Source organism: Phalangium opilio, unplaced genomic scaffold (assembly GCF_054372755.1).
Source record: "Phalangium opilio isolate 3A_F unplaced genomic scaffold, DU_Popi_V2 ptg000113l_1, whole genome shotgun sequence".
Classification (NCBI taxonomy): Eukaryota; Metazoa; Arthropoda; class Arachnida; order Opiliones; family Phalangiidae; genus Phalangium; species Phalangium opilio.
In genome coordinates, this window is record NW_028324209.1 from 1324685 (window position 1) to 1343046 (window position 18362).

General features: G+C 35.2%; 1 protein-coding gene across 1 annotated transcript in view; it reads left to right on the top strand.

Annotated features, from left to right (window-relative positions):
- Positions 1-10822: 10822 nt before the first annotated feature.
- LOC149623222 (lysyl oxidase homolog 3-like) overlaps positions 10823-18362 on the top strand; it is a 46162-nt gene continuing 38622 nt past the window's right edge. The window contains exon 1 of the mRNA XM_089852964.1: positions 10823-11384. Coding sequence (XP_089709090.1) covers positions 11054-11384 — 331 coding nt within the window. The 5' untranslated portion in view covers positions 10823-11053. The remainder of the gene's footprint in view (positions 11385-18362) is intronic.

An 18362-nucleotide genomic window follows, 5' to 3' on the forward strand; every position in this document is an offset into this window, starting at 1 on the left:
GGATAATTTGAAATTAGCACCTCCGACCAATCGCGTATCGCCTTGCCTTCTTGTAAACCAAATTCTCGTGGCACGCTCCATGTCGAATGAGATTTGATAAAAATGGCGCGTGATGTGACAATTGTGGAGATATAGAGTGTGTCACGGGAAATCTGTTAAAATGAAGGCAGTTCGTTACGCGATTGGTCGAAGGTGCTTATATCAAATTAACCAATGAAATCTCAAGTTAAAATGAATTTTAAAATCATTCGGAGGTCTTTACCGGATGTTTTCCCCTATGTAAATTGGTCTTAAAATTAGTAGAAGAATCAATTAAAAATTACTTGACTTTCCTTAAAGGTCAAGGTTCAGGTTATGACCCTGGTAAAAATAAGTGTTAAATTTATTTTTACATACTTCCCCAAAAACATAGTAACGAACATCTGTTTTAACATTTAAACTATATACTATATATATATATATATGTGTGTAATTGGAATGTTTAAATTTAACTAAAAACTGGTTGACAGTCACGGGATAACCGCGTTCGGGGTTTTACCGCCGCCGAATCCCGTAACCATTTTGGAATGAGACCACTTTTTTGTTCCGAAAAAAGGTTTAAACCTTATGGCCAAACCCTAATAACTCCTATATCTCCCACTGAGATAAGAACTAGCTTTTAGTTTTAGGGGAACTTTGGAGAACATGTTGGTCTGCTTTTTAATTTTACACGTAATTTTAATTACGGTAAAATTTAAGAAACGGCACCAAAACCCCTGTCCCTGTCCCTGTCCCTGTCCCGGACGCGTCCGCGAAACGAACGCTTACGATGAGAGAGAGAGGGAAACCGGTCGCGTCCGCGAAACGTACGCTTACGATGAGAGAGAGAGATCGCTAGCGTACGCGGTGGCGATACGAAGCTCCGCGTAGAGAGAGAACTGCCTGCCTGGTATATTAGTGAGAGGGGGAAGAGGGAGAGGGGGCATCCCGCTCGGAGAGAGAGGAAAGAAAGGTAGTTTAAATCTCGCGGGAAACAAGATGATAATTTTCGTGCACTACTGCACTTTGTGCGCGTGATACATCAGAGATTATGCTGGATGGTTAGGTTAGGTTTCGTAAAATAGAGGGGACGCTTTACGGTCATAGTGATTTCTGGTTTAGGGGATGCAGGATTTTGTTTAAATACATTATTTGATTCGTATGGTTTTTAAAAATTATACTTTAGTGGGGTGCACAATTTAGTTTCATTAATATTATTTGAAATGTGACGTTATTAGAAATTAAAGGGATACACGATTGTGTTTCAGAAATGTTTTTAGTTGTACGATTTATTGGAAATCAACTATACGGGGGGTCACGTGAGCCGTGTATTAGTGAGAGGGGGAAGAGGGAGAGGGGGCATCCCGCTCGGAGAGAGAGGAAAGAAAGGTAGTTTAAATCTCGCGGGCTTTTTTGAGTGAAGGGAAACAAGATGATAATTTTCGTGCACTACTGCACTTTGTGCGCGTGATACATCAGAGATTATGCTGGATGGTTAGGTTAGGTTTCGTAAAATAGAGGGGACGCCTTACGGTCATAGTGATTTCTGGTTTAGGGGATCCAGGATTTTGTTTAAATACATTATTTGATTCGTATGGTTTTTAAAAATTATACTTTAGTGGGGTGCACAATTTAGTTTCATTAATATTATTTGAAATGTGACGTTATTAGAAATTAAAGGGATACACGATTGTGTTTCAGAAATGTTTTTAGTTGTCAACTATACGGGGGGTCACGTGAGCCGTGTAAAATTACTATTAAGGCCCAGCCCTTGGGCCATCTTGTTATTACGCTTATAGTCTAACTTTGAAACCTTCGATTATAAGATCTCATAGCCTAAAATAAAAAAAAAATAAAAATAAAAAAAATTTATTTCCACGCCTTTTTAAAAAACCAAAGTGCAAGTTAGAAGAAATAAACCTTGGGGTCTTTTAGAAAAACTAAATTTTCAAGTGTGCCCTAGACACTACAGTTGCACGCGAACCCTTAACTTCGAAGGACAATTGGGTTGGACCTATTATAATGTTTTTTTTTTTGGTTTTGTTTTACTTCTAAATGAATACACCCTATTAAAGTTAGGCCCATATCAATAATTTTTGGGGCTTTTTTCGGGTTTAATAAAGAGTGGCGTTGTGTTACCACAGTCCTCTTTCCTTTCCTTGATAAATTTCCTTTCAATTTAAAGGAAAGGGTTATTAGAATATTTTAGTTTATTTTATTCCAAAAAGACATTTAATTAACATATAATCAAGAACTTAGCTTTTCCTTTAATTAACTTCAAGGCTTGGAAAATAAAAAAGGTAAATAAATTTTACCTATCTATTTAATCGATCAAAATTCATTCTTCGGCAATTAATGAAAAACTCTCAATTATTTTTTTAATTATTTTAGTAGTAATAAGTGTGACAAATTATCTTAAGGTTAAACCTTGGAAACGATGGATCGGCTTAGAATCTTTTAACGGTGGTTTTTCTTTATTTTTTCTTTTTTTTTTCATTAAGGACTCTTTATACAGGGTGTATCATAAAGGGTAATTTTAGGACAGAAGTATATTTTTGGGTTCTATAGGAAAATGTAACTTCTACGCCATTTTTGCCCTAAGGGACACCCTAACAAGTTACGATTGAATTGTTTTACGGATGACCCCTCAAAATTAAATGACAATGATTCATAATTTAATTAAGGGGTCAACCTTAAAACACTCTACAAGCACTTTTTTTTAGATTTACAAGCACTTTTTTTTAGATTTACAAGCACTTTTTTTAGATTTACATGCACTTTTTTTAGATTTACAAGCACTTTGTTTTAGATTTACAAGCACTTTTTTTTAGATTTACAAGCACTTTTTTTAGATTTACAAGCACTTTTTTTTTAGATTTACAAGCACTTTTTTTAGATTTACAAGCACTTTTTTTAGATTTACATTACAGGGAGCCCACCGGTCCTATAATTCCTATAAATTCCTGTATTTTTGAACCTGTCCTTTATTATCCTATAATTTCATGAAAGGTCCTATAATATCCTATATTTTTGACTTAGTCGAAGTTTTCGTATAGTTTAGCATCAAATTTATCAAAATTTAGCTTTTTTTATCGAGATCACATTTGAATAGACACCGAAATTGTGGAGCTCGCTTAGGATTTTTTATATATTATATTATGTTGTATTTTAATTAAGTTCTTCTGAGTTTTCAAAGTAAAATCCAATTTGTTATTTTTTATTTTTTGGGATTTTTCTACATAGTTTAAGCCCAAAATTGTATTATATTAGAGCATTTTTAGTCCTATATTTTCCTATAAAAACACATTTTTTCTCCTATAAAATCCTATAATTCCGGAAAAAAATTCCTATTTTTCCTATAAGGAATTTAAATTTAAGAGTGGGCTCCCTGCTCTAATCATAACTTGAAAATTGTGGTTCTTTTGGTGAAATGTCATAGAAGTTACATTTTCGACAATAGAAGGCGCTGTACTTCTAAACCATAATTACCCTATATGATACACCCTGTATAAGAGGAATCGAATACCTTTTTTTTCTTTCAAGCCATTTAAATTTCCAATTTAAATATATTTCAAGGACTTTTTTACCAGATTAAAAAAAATAAGGAGCAATTTCTAAATTATTTTCTAGGCTGATTTATTTATAATTAAATATTTTGGTATTTATTTACGTTTTTAAGTATTCCTTCCCAACATTATAACGTAGCTGAAGTCGGAATTTAAGGTATACGGACTAAATACCCCCAAGACAAAAGACCCCCGGTCATAATCCCCCCATTTTTAAAAACGTACAAAATCCCCCCTCTCTCAAGACAAAATCCCCCGGTCATTTTCCCCCCATCCAAGTTAAGAGTACAAAATCCCTCCACTATCAAGACAAAATCCCCCCACTCTCTAGACAAAATCCCCCTACTCTCTTGTCAAAATCCCCCTACGCTCTAGACAAAATTCCCCGGTCATAATTCCCGGTTAGGTTATGTTAGGTTAGGTTAGGTTAGGTTAGGTTAGGTTAGGTTGGGTTGGGTTGGGTTGGGTTGGGTTGGGTTAGGTTAGGTTGGGTTGGGTTAGGTTAGGTTAGGTTAGGTTAGGTTAGGTTGGGTTGGGTTGGGTTGGGTTGGGTTGGGTTAGGTTAGGTTGGGTTGGGTTGGGTTGGGTTGGGTTGGGTTAGGTTAGGTTAGGTTCGTAATATTTTGGAAATATTGTAACAATGGTACGCCTTTTCCAAAATATTATTTTTTACATTTATTTTCTTCCGAAGAACACAGTTTGGGGGGAATTTGTCCCGGGGCTGGACGGAATTTGTCCCGGGGCTGGGGGGAATTTGTCCTGGGGCTGGGGGTATTTTGTCTTCGGCATCCATTCGGGGGGAAATTGTCCGGGGGATTTTGTCTCCTACCTGAGGGGATTATGTCCTTTTCTTCTCAAATGGGGGGATTATGTCCGGGGGATTATGTCCAGGGGGGATTATGTCCTACATTCGGAATTTAATGGGGTTTTTATTCAGGGTCGACTGGTATTGATACCCATCTAATTATATTAGGGATCCAGGTTTTTATATTGTTTATAAACATGACAGAAATGCGTTGGAGTAAACAATATGTAAACAAAAGCTAAATGTTTAAGATATTTATGAAAATAATAACAATAATATGATATTAAAATTATTATCATGCAGGGGTTTTTCCGCTTTTGCACCGTTTGTAATTGTATCTCCGTTATTTTATTTAGTTATGGGGTCTAAAGTCTAAAGTCTTCCTTAGCCAATGTTTAACTATAAATTCTTATTTTCTGATCAAATATTGAAAATCTTCTGGCCAGCTGTATCAAATGCTTGGACATACAAACAAACTATGAGATAGTAAGATATTTTTTTAATAAGGTTGTCAATACAAGGGTTATTAGCACGCGTGGATGTATGAATCAGGGAAAGTAATTAGGTATATTTGGACCATGGAGTCAAGCCACCTTCGATGGACACAGGGTTGGTATTCCCTCGAAACTTTGTAGCCCTAAAGTTTAGCTTTCAACAGGTTCATACAAACCTGGAAAAATCAGGGAAATTTCGAATTTTTAGTAAGATTCAGGGAAATCAGGGAAATTTTCGTCGAACAGGGGCCGATTAATTAAGCAAAATGTTCATAAACATACCCTCCATAGGATTAATATTACAGATACTTTGGACGCTCATAACTCTGGTTATATTGGAGATAGGGGATGTCCTTTGATTATGTAATAGTCATATCCCCCCCCCTTCTTTTAAAACTATTTTTAAAACTAAACACCCAATTTTCAGTTTGGCGCCTTAATTTAAAGAGCCAATGACAATAGACCTTCTCGATGTAATAAAAAGTTGGTAGACTAGCCTCAATATTGGGGCATACGAGGGGGTTGATCAGGGTTCATACAAACCTGAAAAAATCAGGGAAATAAATAGTTGACAAAAACCTCAGGGAAAATTCAGGGAAATTTCGAATTTTTAGTAAAATTCAGGGAAATGAGGGAAATTTGCTTCAAAACAGGGCTTGAGTAATTAAGCAAAATGTTTATAAACATAATCTCCAAATGATTAACATTACAGTATACTTTGGAGGCTCATAACTCTGGTTATATTAGAGATACGGGGATGTCCTTTGATTATGTAATAGTCATATTTGCCCCCCCCCTTCCTCCTTCGTTAACATTTGCTCCATATACGGGAAAAACCTGGAAAATTCAGGGAAGTATATGGGGAAAAACCTGGAAGTCTCATGGAAATTTTGTTTTCCAAAAGTTGTATGAACTCTGTGCGCCACAATGCCAACTAAAGATATTAAGATATTTTATACCCCCACGTGGCACAAGGTCAAAAGGGTCAAAAGGAAGACGAACTTTAGGACATAAGAACTATGTCAATACAAGGAGAGATAATTTGATGAGAAATCATTTTTAGAGGTTAAACTGTGCTGTACAAACTATATATTCTTCAGTATTTTTAATCTTAAAATAAACATGTTAAAGGTCAACCGGATAGTAGATAATATATTTAGTTTGAAGTAAACTTAACCACTCCCAGATATTTAATCTACAACTTATAATTAATAGATATATTCCCCTTCAAAATATTTTTGAATTACAGAAAACCACTTGGAATATAAAAAATATGGCATTCAATAACATTCACGATTTTCTCGAAAGCGAAAGAACCTTCAATTCGATTCTGTTCCACGTGTCTCTTTTTTTCCTCTTTAAAGATTATAATAATTGGAATTGGGAGATTTACTATAACTACTACAGCCAAAGTAGTTATAATTTTTTTTGCCTGAAGGTTAGGGTTAGTTAGTGAATTGGCATGTATTTTTTCGTGCAAGGTCGGAAGGCCTTTTACGAAATTAAAAAGACCCCTCCCAAGACAACTATGTTTTTTTCTTCCAAATTTCTGTGTGGGATTGTAAACGTTTTTAGGCCTTTTGATGGCTAGCGCCCACCCGCCTGCAACATGTAGACTTATTTTAAATCTTACAACCTGCAAGTATACCGGAGCTTCGCTAAAAACCCAAAATGCATTTATTTTTGTGTGAAATCATATTGAAATTTTAAAGGATATTTAGTTTATTACCTGACGAGACAATTCAGACCTGCGTTTGGGTCTCTTTCTTGATTAAAAACCGCTTGTGTTTACTTATTAGTATTTTAGTTAATATTGAAACCACAGTTTCAAGTAAGGCCTGGAAAAGTCATGGAAATTTTGAAAATTGGTTGTAAGGGTCTGGAAATTTGAATTTAAGAAGGGATGATTTACTAGAATTCAAACGTTGAATTTAACGAAACAGCGTTGAAAGTCACAATAAATACTTTTAATGCCTAACCCTGTCCTGAACAGCTAATCGCGAGAAATAGTCGGAGAATAACCTGAAAAAGTCAGGGAATTTGAATCTGAAAAAGTAAGGGAATTTTAAACTGAAAAAGACAGGGAATTTGAATCTGAAAAAGTAAGGGAATTTGAATCTGAAAAAGACAGGGAATTTGAATCTGAAAAAGACAGGGAATTTTAAACTGAAAAAGACAGGGAATTTGAATCTGAAAAAGACAGAGAATTTGAATCTGAAAAAGTAAGGGAATTTTAAACTGAAAAAGACAGGGAATTTGAATCTGAAAAAGACAGGGAATTTTAATCTGAAAAAGACAGGAAATTTGAATCTGAAAATGTAAGGGAATTTTAAACTGAAAAAGCAAGGAAATAACCTGGAAAATCAGAGATTTTGAGTCTAAAAATTCGAGGAATTCGAGTCTGAAAAAGTCAGGGAATTTTAATCTGAAAATGTGAGGAAATTTTTATCTGAAAAAGACAGGGAATTTGAATCTGAAAAAGACAGGGAATTTTAAACTGAAAAAGACAGGGAATTTTAAACTGAAAAAGACAGGGAATTTTAATCTGAAAAAGATAAGTGGCAATAAGTCGCAAGATGACTTGGTCCAATTAGCTAGCTGAACTTATTTTTTTTTTATTTGAATCTGAAAATGTAAGGGAATTTTAAACTGAAAAAGACGGGAAATTTTAATCTGAAAAAGTAAGGAAATAACCGGAAAATCAGGGATTTTGAGTCTAAAAATTCGAGGAATTCGAGTCTGAAAAAGTCAGGGAATTTTAATCTGAAAATGTCAGGGAATAACCTGAAAAAATCAGGGAATTTGAATCTGAAAAATTTGTGGCAATACCCTCAACCCTGAATTAATATTTATTAAAAATTAGGCGAAAGTAGACCTAAATGTCGTGAAATTGCCTTCCAAAAGGTTCAAATATTTCGTTAGATACTGTTGTTATATAAACGTTCGAATTCCCTTCATAAGATAAGCAATCTTTACTTAACCAACATTTATTTATTTATTTATTTATTTCAAAGTATCAAACTTTATAAAATTCCAAACACCGAAATACGAAACGATACGATACATGAACTTAGTTTAAATAATTAAACTAATTCGATAAAATTTACGCAATTATACACTAAATAATTTTGATATGTGGGTTAAATATTTTTGCTCGTGTTGTTTTCCCTTTCAACGATTGACCCAGTATTTTTAGTCCTAAAAAAGTAGGCTTATTTTATGTCATCCACCAATAAGATTTCGCTAGTTTCAATACTCTCAGGTTGGTGCGTTTCGCAACAAGCCGTAAATTTTACCGATAATCGCGATTGAACCTAAAACCAAGAAGCGTTATCTAGTTTACTAGGAAGAAGGTATAAGATGCCTAAGTATTCGCGCGCCATAGTCCCAGTCCCCCTTTCAAAATACAAGGGGGGACGTAAAAGGAGGCCGGGCTATTTCGCCTCTCCTCAGTCGGAAAATATGATTGTAATTTTCGTCATTCGCGTCGCGCTGACGTGAGTTTTCAAGAACCAATGAGATGCATGCTGGTTGTAATTTAGAGGCGGGGATTAACTCCGGACAGGCTACGTTTGTTTGGACTGGAGATAAAGCTAGAAATGTGGCGATTTTATACCTTCTCCCTAGTAAACTAGATATCGCTTCTTGCTAAAACTAAAGCTCGTGGCATGCTGGGAGATAGTTTCTTTTTTTTTCTTCTTCTTATTTAATTTTGCTAAAATATCCGGCTGGCTCCACGCGTGGCGGGGAAAAAAAATCATCATGTATTCCGGTAGAAATAGAAATTAGGGCAAACTGCTATAGGAGCGAGTGAAGCAATATGGGATCATGGTATTTGCATACAACTAGCTATAGCATCCTTTCCCGCCATTTGCTATAGATAGTTTACACGCATGGAAGATTCATACCATTTACACCAGGAGCCCGGGCGGGCTACCGGAAGGACAAAAAGCAGACAGATAGCCCGGCCTCCTGGGGTAAATGGTATGAATCCTCCATGCGTGTAAACTATCAATACTGAATTCTCCTAAAAAACGAGTAATGCATACTTGGAAATATTAAGAGGCCATAGAGAGTTTCAGTTGGAGGAGGAGCTGAATCTCGTGACATAATTTACGCTGCCATATTGGTGGAATGAAGCTCAGACCACCCAATATGGCTACCAGAACAGCGGTAAGACTTTGGAGGGTGTGACGTACTACTATCCCATCTGAAAGCTCTCTATAGACTCCATACTAATATCTGATTGAAGTTAAGGGGAGGGGCTTAAAACTATGTTAAACCGCCCGCTTCTCCTTCCGCGCGTTTTATTGGCTATTCACATATAAAGGCCAACAGTCGACTTTAGGTTTACTCGTTCAGAAGTTGAACCAGGGTGGGAAAAAAGGATTTTTTTTTAAACTGGACATTGGGCCAGCGACCCCTCTGGCCTGGAATAAATAAACTGGTCCATGACCACTGACCAGGGCGCGTCGTCTGCTATACTAAAGAAGTGGATAATTACAATATATTAGCTATTGTCTGGACTCTGGAAACCCTTGAATTTTCTTAGTGGTCCTGTGGACCACTGACCCCCCCTCCGATTTTTAAACTGGTCATTTGCCCTGTGCCACCGCCTTATTTCCCACGCTGTTCAGAACACGCAAAGAGAACTTGTTTACAATCGGTCACGGCGCAGGCGGCAGGAAGCTAGCTACGTCAATGTCACGAGGTTTCTAAGTTCAAATACTTTATGCGTGACGTCAGTAGTGACGGTTTCTACACCTCCTAGTAGTTAGGCCTAGAAAATGATCTGTTAAGGATTCCAAGTAGAAGAAATCTATGTACTTCCTTCTCCATATTCTCTCAAATATAAATAGTGTCACAATCCCTTTAAATATTTTTCATTTACTTTTTAAAATTTTAGCTTATATAACATGGGTGTTTTCACTTTTATAAATGAATATTTGCATTTTAAAACTATTTATGTTCTTGGAAAATATATTTTATGACAAGTTTTCTTAATTATAAATAGGTTCATACTCGATGACAAAACCTTGAAAATTAATCAGCAATTAAAACTAAATAAATTAGGAAAATTATAATTTAGATTAACCAAGAACCCATATAATATCCGAGAACATTCTAAAGTTAGACTTGGGTTGTAGTGCAGAACCTCCACTATAGTACAGGGACTTGGCAGTACTACGTCACGCGACCTCATTCTAGCTTCCACTCACGCTGAAATAGCTTAGCAAAAAAAAATACCAAAATGGCGACAGGGGGGTCCCTGATCGCCGCCATATTGGCATGATACCAACATAAGATAGCTATAGATAGTGTGCGGAACAAGTGTTGCCAGTCATTCTTGAGTGCAATTCAACCGCACTCTACAACATACTGAAAAACTTGTAGTTCTATTCGATTTAGTTCCAAACCAGCAGGAGACGCTCTAGCAAATTACTGGCAACCCTGAAGGAAATTTCTCTAGCCCCTTTAGTGCAAACGATCTATTCCTTCGTTCTCAGTTCTTATATGGGTTCTTGATTAAACTTAATTTAAAAAATAAAAAATAATTCATTTCATTTCATTTTTCAACCCCTACACCCTTTCCCCCCCCCCCAAAATGTGTCTTATCTTTCAAGATACAGGTGTTAGGGGGTTGATACTAGTGGGTAGTTAGTTGGATATCGTAGTGCCAAAATCCTAAACCAGGATAAAAGATGCTGGTAAGTCCAAAAGGGGGGGGGGTGACGAGATTCCCTCCCCTCCTACATTGAAAGTGAACTTACTCAAGTATAAAGTCTATAATGGGGAATAAATTCAAATTAAACGGGGAGGTTTTTTTAGTAGGAGAATACTGTAAAATAGCGGGAAAACTTCTATCAACTTCTCTTGAGCTTTCTCGTTTGCTCCGGTTTGGAGATAGAGAGACCCCCTCTCATCTGTTCTCGCTTCTAGGCTCGTGTTTAGAGGTTACAACGGGAGTCTATAGCTTGACTCCGGAGAGATCAGACCAGTTTGTGGTCCGTCGCTAGCTTAATAGACCACTCGCTTCTCTTAAACGGGATAGAAATTTTTTTAATTTCGGATTAAGTATTTTTCCCGGCGCCAAGTTCTAAATTTGTTTTAACTTAATTTCATCCGCGTCGTTTTGTTTTTTAATTTAATTTCGTCTAAACACATTTCGAATGTATCGGAGGACTAACATAATGCGTGTTGTTAATTTAACGACGGTGTTCTTGCTGGGTTTGTCCTTGTTGCAGTTGGCTTTCGGTCAACAGTTGGGAAGGCTACCGGAAGACCCGACAAGAAGACCATTCAGGCCGCGAGAAGGTACCGTCCGATTGGTCGGAGGACGGACCAGGGCCGAAGGAAACGTCGAAGTCTTTCACGTTGGACATTGGGGATCGATTTGCGACGATGAATGGGATATCAGAGAAGCTCATATCGTTTGTCGGTCTTTGGGATTCAAAGGAGTTGTCAGAGCCGCTCATAATTCCGAATATGGACGCGGAAGACGTAAGTGTTGACTGATTTCTTGGGGTTTTATCATATTTGGATGGGAAAAGAGTTGATTTCGAGGTATTTGCAATGTGTTTTTGCCAGATTTCGCGGATTGCTGTTATCCAAAGATTTTTACGCTCTTTTAGCTTGAATCGGTGATTTTTGCACCATTCTTGGGCAAATTTAAACTATAATTTGAGGGTTTTGAGGCTATTAAACCTAATGTTATGTTAGACAAAATATTAATTTGTTTCGCCCGCCTAGTTTTAATTGAGAATGAGATTCAGGCTTAATTTTGTTTGTACAAATTCCGATGCTAAAAGGTACTTCGAGAAATTGTTGTAGTGGGATGAATCAAAGGGTTGTTTTTGGCGTTTTACCTAAAAATTTGAAGTTTTCATTCATTTTTATTCGCGTTGGAGGTGAAATTATTTTTTTTAAAAAAACTTATATTTAAATTCTTTGTGAAAGGCCTGTTTCAAAACGTTTACAAATTGAGTAAACCTAAGAAATTTGGACCCTCCCATTGCCCAGGTCGTTTTGCCAAATACTTATTTAAGTTTTGCAAAACAAATATTTACTCTAGCCATGCCATTTCTTATCTTATATTCCATACAAATGGTCAAACAAAAATTGGTCAACAAATCAAAGATAAACTTAACCTCCGACCTTTAATCCGTACTGACTGACTGACCCATCTGTATCGTCCATATCTAATAGATAACCACAATAGTATATTTTTTTCTATCATTTAGATAAGATAGTTAAACATAACCCACTCTTCCCCGGAAGTAAATATCTCATTAGTTATTTCCCAACTTCTAAGATTAAAAACTATGCAATAAAAAATAAAGTAAATACCGACTCCCTAAGAGAGTTTGAAGAGGAGAAAACTAAAAAAAAAAAAGAAAAAAAAACTAGAATTATCCTAGTTTTTAAGGTCAGACGTTTTATACTTCCTGAATATGATTTTTTTCTTATATATTCTCCTGTACCTAAAATATATATTTTTTTTCTGTTTGCGCATCACTCGACGTACCGAATTATTTTAACTGGCTTTACAACATGGTTTAACTGTTGAAGATTTTCTTAGTAGTATTATCGAGTTATATGCCTAGATAGCCGTAAAATCATCGTATTTTTTCCTCATGGTTAATTTGAAAAATTGATTTAATAAAGGCTTGTATATCGCATCGCGTTTGATGGGGTGGTACCACGGGGTATTGGCACTCCATCTTATCTTCCCGTTTAGTTTTATATCTTCAAGGGTGAACAGATGCTGCTTCTTCCCCGTAATGTATATGTTTAAAAGGTCTATTAGACCGAATAATATATATCGAAATGATATTTAAAATTGTTTTCTGCTTGATTTACATTCAAAGGGAGAGTGATGGAGTTGTTGCGTATGATTTTGCGCAGAGTTAGATTTAACCCTGAATTTTAGGCTAGTTGAGAGTCGATAGACCACGTTTTAGACTGAAAACATTTGGGAAATAGCCAGGAAAAGTTAGGGAATTTTCATATAAAAATTTTCAGGGTTCATACAAACCTAGAAAGATCTGGGAAATAAATAGTTGACAAAACCACTCCCGTTGTTATTACTTTATAAATGGGTAAAAAACCTGGCAAACTCGGGGCAATCGGTTTTCCAAATGTTGTTTGAGCCCTGATTTTGTGGCAAGGATGTATTCTTTTGCCAGTACGTAGTTTTCAAACAGGGAGATTCGTACCATTTGCAAAGGATTCCTGATTACTTGAATTAAGGACTTCAAGTAGCCTGGCCTCCTTGTGTAAATGGTATGAATCCTACTAATTTGAAAGCTGTTATAAATACCTTCAAAGGTTTAATTTCGCACCACATACCACACTCTCTAGTTTTTTAGAGATGATTTATTATATTTTTTTAAGAAATTGAACGCAAATAAACCACACTCCAATTTAAGTTATAAATTAACTCTATCCATCTTCAGGTAAAATTGGATTAAGCTACCTGTATTTCTTTTTATTTTTAATGTTATCTTGAAATAACTTTCCTTTTTTAACGTCTTCAATATAGGGCTTAGTTTATTGTTACTTACTTTTTCCGAATTTCCTTGTCAAATATCAGATAAAAAAAGTGAAATTTATGATGCTATGTAGTGCTATTAGCTTATATTTACCCCCAAAACTACTTTGGGTTACACGTGTGACGTGGAAGATATTTTAAAAGTGTACCAGTTTTGAACGTGTCATCAAACAAAAAACGCCTTGTCCTATAAATTTCTTGAAACTTGGTAGTACTAAAAATAGGTAAAAGTTTGACCATTGTGTTGTACCGTTTATATTTTTCGTGGGAATTGTGGGTAGGTCAATTTTAGGCTATTTTGAAGGACCCCCAACTGTTAAAAGTTTACTTTCAAACTTGGGCGTGAACTTGACATTACCAAAAAAAGTTTAAAGTCAATCTTTTGTTAAATTCATTTCAAGTAGTAAGTTCCACGCTCGAACGTGTCGTACTCCATCGAATATTCTAATTTGCTAATAGTACTTTCAAATTGAACACGTGACAAAATTTTTGAAAATTGGGAAAAAACGTGGGTGACTAGTTTCTTTTTCCAAGGGTTGTATGAAAAAAAAATATACCAACTTAACTTGGCAGCAACTCGTAGAAAGATAATTTTAAAGCGCACCTATGGTCGTTAGGCATAGCCTGGGAATAGGATAATACTTGGTTTTAAGTTAGGTTGTTTCAGTTTGGAATGTTCTCTCGAAGGTCAAGTGATGGGTTCGACAAAACAGTTAGGCCTTTGACGTCAAACTACAAAAAAGAGGAACATTTTACCGAATTTAGGGATGGATCTTATTTTTTTCTTCTTCTTTTTCCCCATTATGCACCATTCCAAAGTGTTACCCCGAAAAGTAGGTGTGTTTGCTCAGAAGGGCATGATAAGTACTTGAAAATTTCAAGGACAAGTCGATGGTTTTTCGTGCAGAAATAACGGTTTCTTCAGGTTTGAGAGACTTTGAAGGAGTTAGGCCTAATTAATGTCAGTCAAGTTTCAATCTGGTTCTGGTTTAGCTAAGGGTTTTTTTCCCCTCTTCTTTTTAGAGTTACTATAGATAAGGTTTAAGTTTTCGTGGATTTTCAAGTTGAAACATTGAGTTACAGCCTTACAGGCGGTTTCTTTCAATGTATTAAGTAATTTTAAAACTATTGGGTTAGTTTAAATCGGACAAGGAGAATTGATACCATTTACACTGCAGGAGGTGAGGCTACTTGGTAGAGTTGGTACTGTACTTTTGCGCATAGTAGCTTGACCTCCTGGTGTAAATGGTATCAATTCTCCTTGTCTGAAAGCTATGTATAGGTTAGTTTTAGTGTTTATTAAGAGTTGCCACAGATCAGGGAAAAACTAAAGGAGATGTAGAAAATTCCACCCCCACACTCTCTGCTTTCATTTCAATGCAGTGTTGTTAGGCTTTCTGTGAGCCAAGTTAATCAAGTAATGGTTCAAACTAAACTGTTAGCCTTTCTCTGCAGATTTTTGGCTCACAAACGGCCGGGCAACATTGGAGTGAAATTTACGGATTTAATAATTAACCAAAACCATTAGGGAAAAGCGGGAATTTGATTAAAAGTAGTGAAAATGTCTTTGGTTTAAGAAAATACCAATATTGAATGTTTTAAATCATAGTTTGAAGAGTAGATTTGGAAAAAAAGTTATACTCTTTAAAATATACTGTTAAAAAATTCATTACTTTTTAGCCTGGGAAAAACCAGTGAAAAATCACGAGAACTAGTCAGGAAAAACCAGTGAAAAATTTAAATCTTAAAATTTAGACACTATTTCATTTCTTAAATGATGTCAAACTCTTTATGACGTAAACAATTACGTAATAATTTTCCATTATAATCGTATATAAAATGGTTGAATATTCCGTAAGAGACGTAAGATAATCCGTACCTCCTATATTTCTTAATAAGTTATTTACTGAGAACTGTGTGTGTATGTATTTCGTTTTTAAAATGTGACCTTTAAGTGAGTCCCACTTAATAATTTTTTTTTTATCCAGCTAGCCTTAGTTTAGGGGTGTGGTGCCTCGTGGCGCGCAACCAAAACTTTTAAGGTGCTGACTATAATATAAGATGTATGTATATATACATACATATTTCCTTTCTGGAATGTGAAATTTTTCCAAAAAAGTTTATGAAATAGTAAATTACTCTTTTAGGACCCCGCGAGGGTTCAGAAATAAAAAAAATAAACCAAATATTTGATATCATAAAGATTATACGCGTCTAGTCTCCTTTCTTTTTCGTATGTTGAAATACGAGCGGAATAAAAAGGTCAATTCGTATTGTGACCTCATTCCTGTTTCGACTGTGTTTCCAGTATGATAGTGGTTGTGGTGGTGGTGGTAGATACTGTACGTTTTACCTCAGACCACTTAACCATGGACAGACAACTAAATAAGGAGCTAGGTTTGCTTAGAGCGCTGTGGCGGATGGTTTCCCCAAGTTTATCACAAACCCTTGTAAAATAGCAAAACTTTTATCCATATTTCGATAAATTGTTTGCCATTTGATAGATTACACATATGGAGGATTTATACCATTTACCCCAGGAGGCCGGGATAACTGCTTTTTTCCAACAGGTAGCCTGGTCTTATGGTGTCAATGGCATGAATCCATGTGTCTAAACTATCTATATGTTCATGGTTAGGTGGTCAGAGCCTTTTGCATCCCTCACGCAAGTTATCGTAGCAAACGCAAAATTCAAACTTCTACAAACCCCTTTGTTATTGATTTAATCATGGTAGATTTTAGGGTGCGACTATTTCTCTAATTTTTAATTGACCTTTTCTAAAGGAGTGGGGCAGCAGTGTCGTCTGCTTGATATAGGGTTAATACGGAACATTGATTGGTTTGTGGATGCAAAGACGTTTGATAGGGCTTCAAAGTTAGCGGTCCATAAAAGTATTTTTGTTTGAAGCCATCCATATTTAACGTCTTTGGTTTTTCACATACCAGATATTTGTCTTAAGACAACAAGATGGGCAAACACCAGACGTTTCAAAAATGGTTAATTTTTTTTTGGCCTACTACCACCGTTGTTTAAAAATGAAGTAGGGTCGTGACCTTTATTGGTATACGGAATTAAACTCGCGATGTCATGGATATTATACCCAATTCAAAAACAAACCTCCCCTTGTTGTACTCTCTTTTTTTTTTTTTTTTTTACTGAGTTCCCCTAAAACAATGGGGTGCTAAAATAAATGGAATTGTTAAAGGTGCGATTCACCGTAATAAGGTCATTCATTCGCGTTCGGGACTGGTCTACCTCCAAAATGTAACTAGAATCATTTTCTTTCTCAAAAGTTAGTTGCGGGGTTTAGAACAATACCCCCTTTTTTTCTTAATAATTTTAAAAAAGGCGTCAGTTTGTGTACATTTCACCCAGGTGCAATTAAAAACTAACCGAGAAAAAAAAACATTTTGGTCTCTTCGTGATTTCACTGAAAACAAAGGTTTTTCTTGAAAAATATGCCTTAGCAACTCTATGACAATACAATTGTTTTGGTCGGAAACAATAAGGACCTTTCAGTACCAAGTACCATCCAAGTACAAGTTTAAAAAAACTGTTTTTCTTTTGGTGGACAACTTTTGACAAGTATTCTCAATTAGAACAAGGTTAAATTAAATTGCTTTAATCTAAATCGTGGTTGGTCATTTTTAAACGTAAATTAACATTCTTTTCTTCTACAATTCAGTGAATTTGAAGAATTATTTATATTGGTCAGGGAAAATGACTTTAAGAAATTAAGATGGTTCAGGGAATTTTGAATTGAAGAAATATGTGGCAATAATGTGATTATATTCTAAAATGTGGCAGCGCGTTTAACAGGAAGGCAGGTTAATTAACATAATATATTTTTTTTATTTTATCGCTCCCTAACCATTTTAAATGAGCGCTAATCTAACCCAAATCTGAGGTGACCAAACCATCGCTACCTTTTTACCGGTTTAAAACACTGCGTGTAAAAAGATAACATATATAATATATAAAAAAATTGTTTTGAAATTTATATCATGCACCACACTACCACGCTTGATGAAAAAGGCCACGGCGCCGTTTATCTCAAGCACCCAATCTTTATACTCTTAAAATGCCTTAAAATCCCTTAGAAAACCCGAGTTTTAGTCAAAAATATTGTACCTTTCAAGAGTGCAAATATAATTTTTAACAAATGATTTCCCGCATTTTTTATTGTTAATTTTAATTCATACGGTTGTTCTGGCTCCCCCTTATGTTCTATATTACGTTAATGAATTTCTAAAGTATAAAAGTAAAAGGGATTTCAAATGACCCTTAACGCTGGCCATAAATTATTAATTAGTGAGTTTGAACTTTAGGATGATGTTTTAAACATAAATTCGGAACGGTTTTATTAGCAAGCATTTTCTTCGAGTATTAGTTTAAACAGCGGTAAGTTGTGAGGTTAAAATTACAACCCAATGTTTAATTGTTATATAATAGCTGATACGTAATCAAATTTAAATTTTTAACTAATTAAAATTAGCGTTCATTCGTAAATTGGTTATTTTTAGGAGAATTAGTAGTTTAAATACGTTATATTTAGGTTAAAGGTGTAAGCAAACGTGTGAATTCTTAATTTAAACACTTCATATTCGTTTAAATTAAATTTTTATACACTAGCATTTATAAATAAACGGGAGATATTAAAGAAAAAATGAAGTGAAAATTCTTGTAAACATTTAAACAAAATATTTTGGTTTAATCATCACAAATCCTCGTGATAATTCTAATAGAAAAACCAACAGTATCTTCTCACTTCTACAAATAAAATAAAATTAAATCAAATACAACACAAAACATACGCGAAATAATTACACGACTCTCATTCACGCCCCTAACACAAACAGAAATACTTTTATACAATAACATCATCACAGATTGCTAGATATATAGGTTACGTTTAAATATAAAAAAA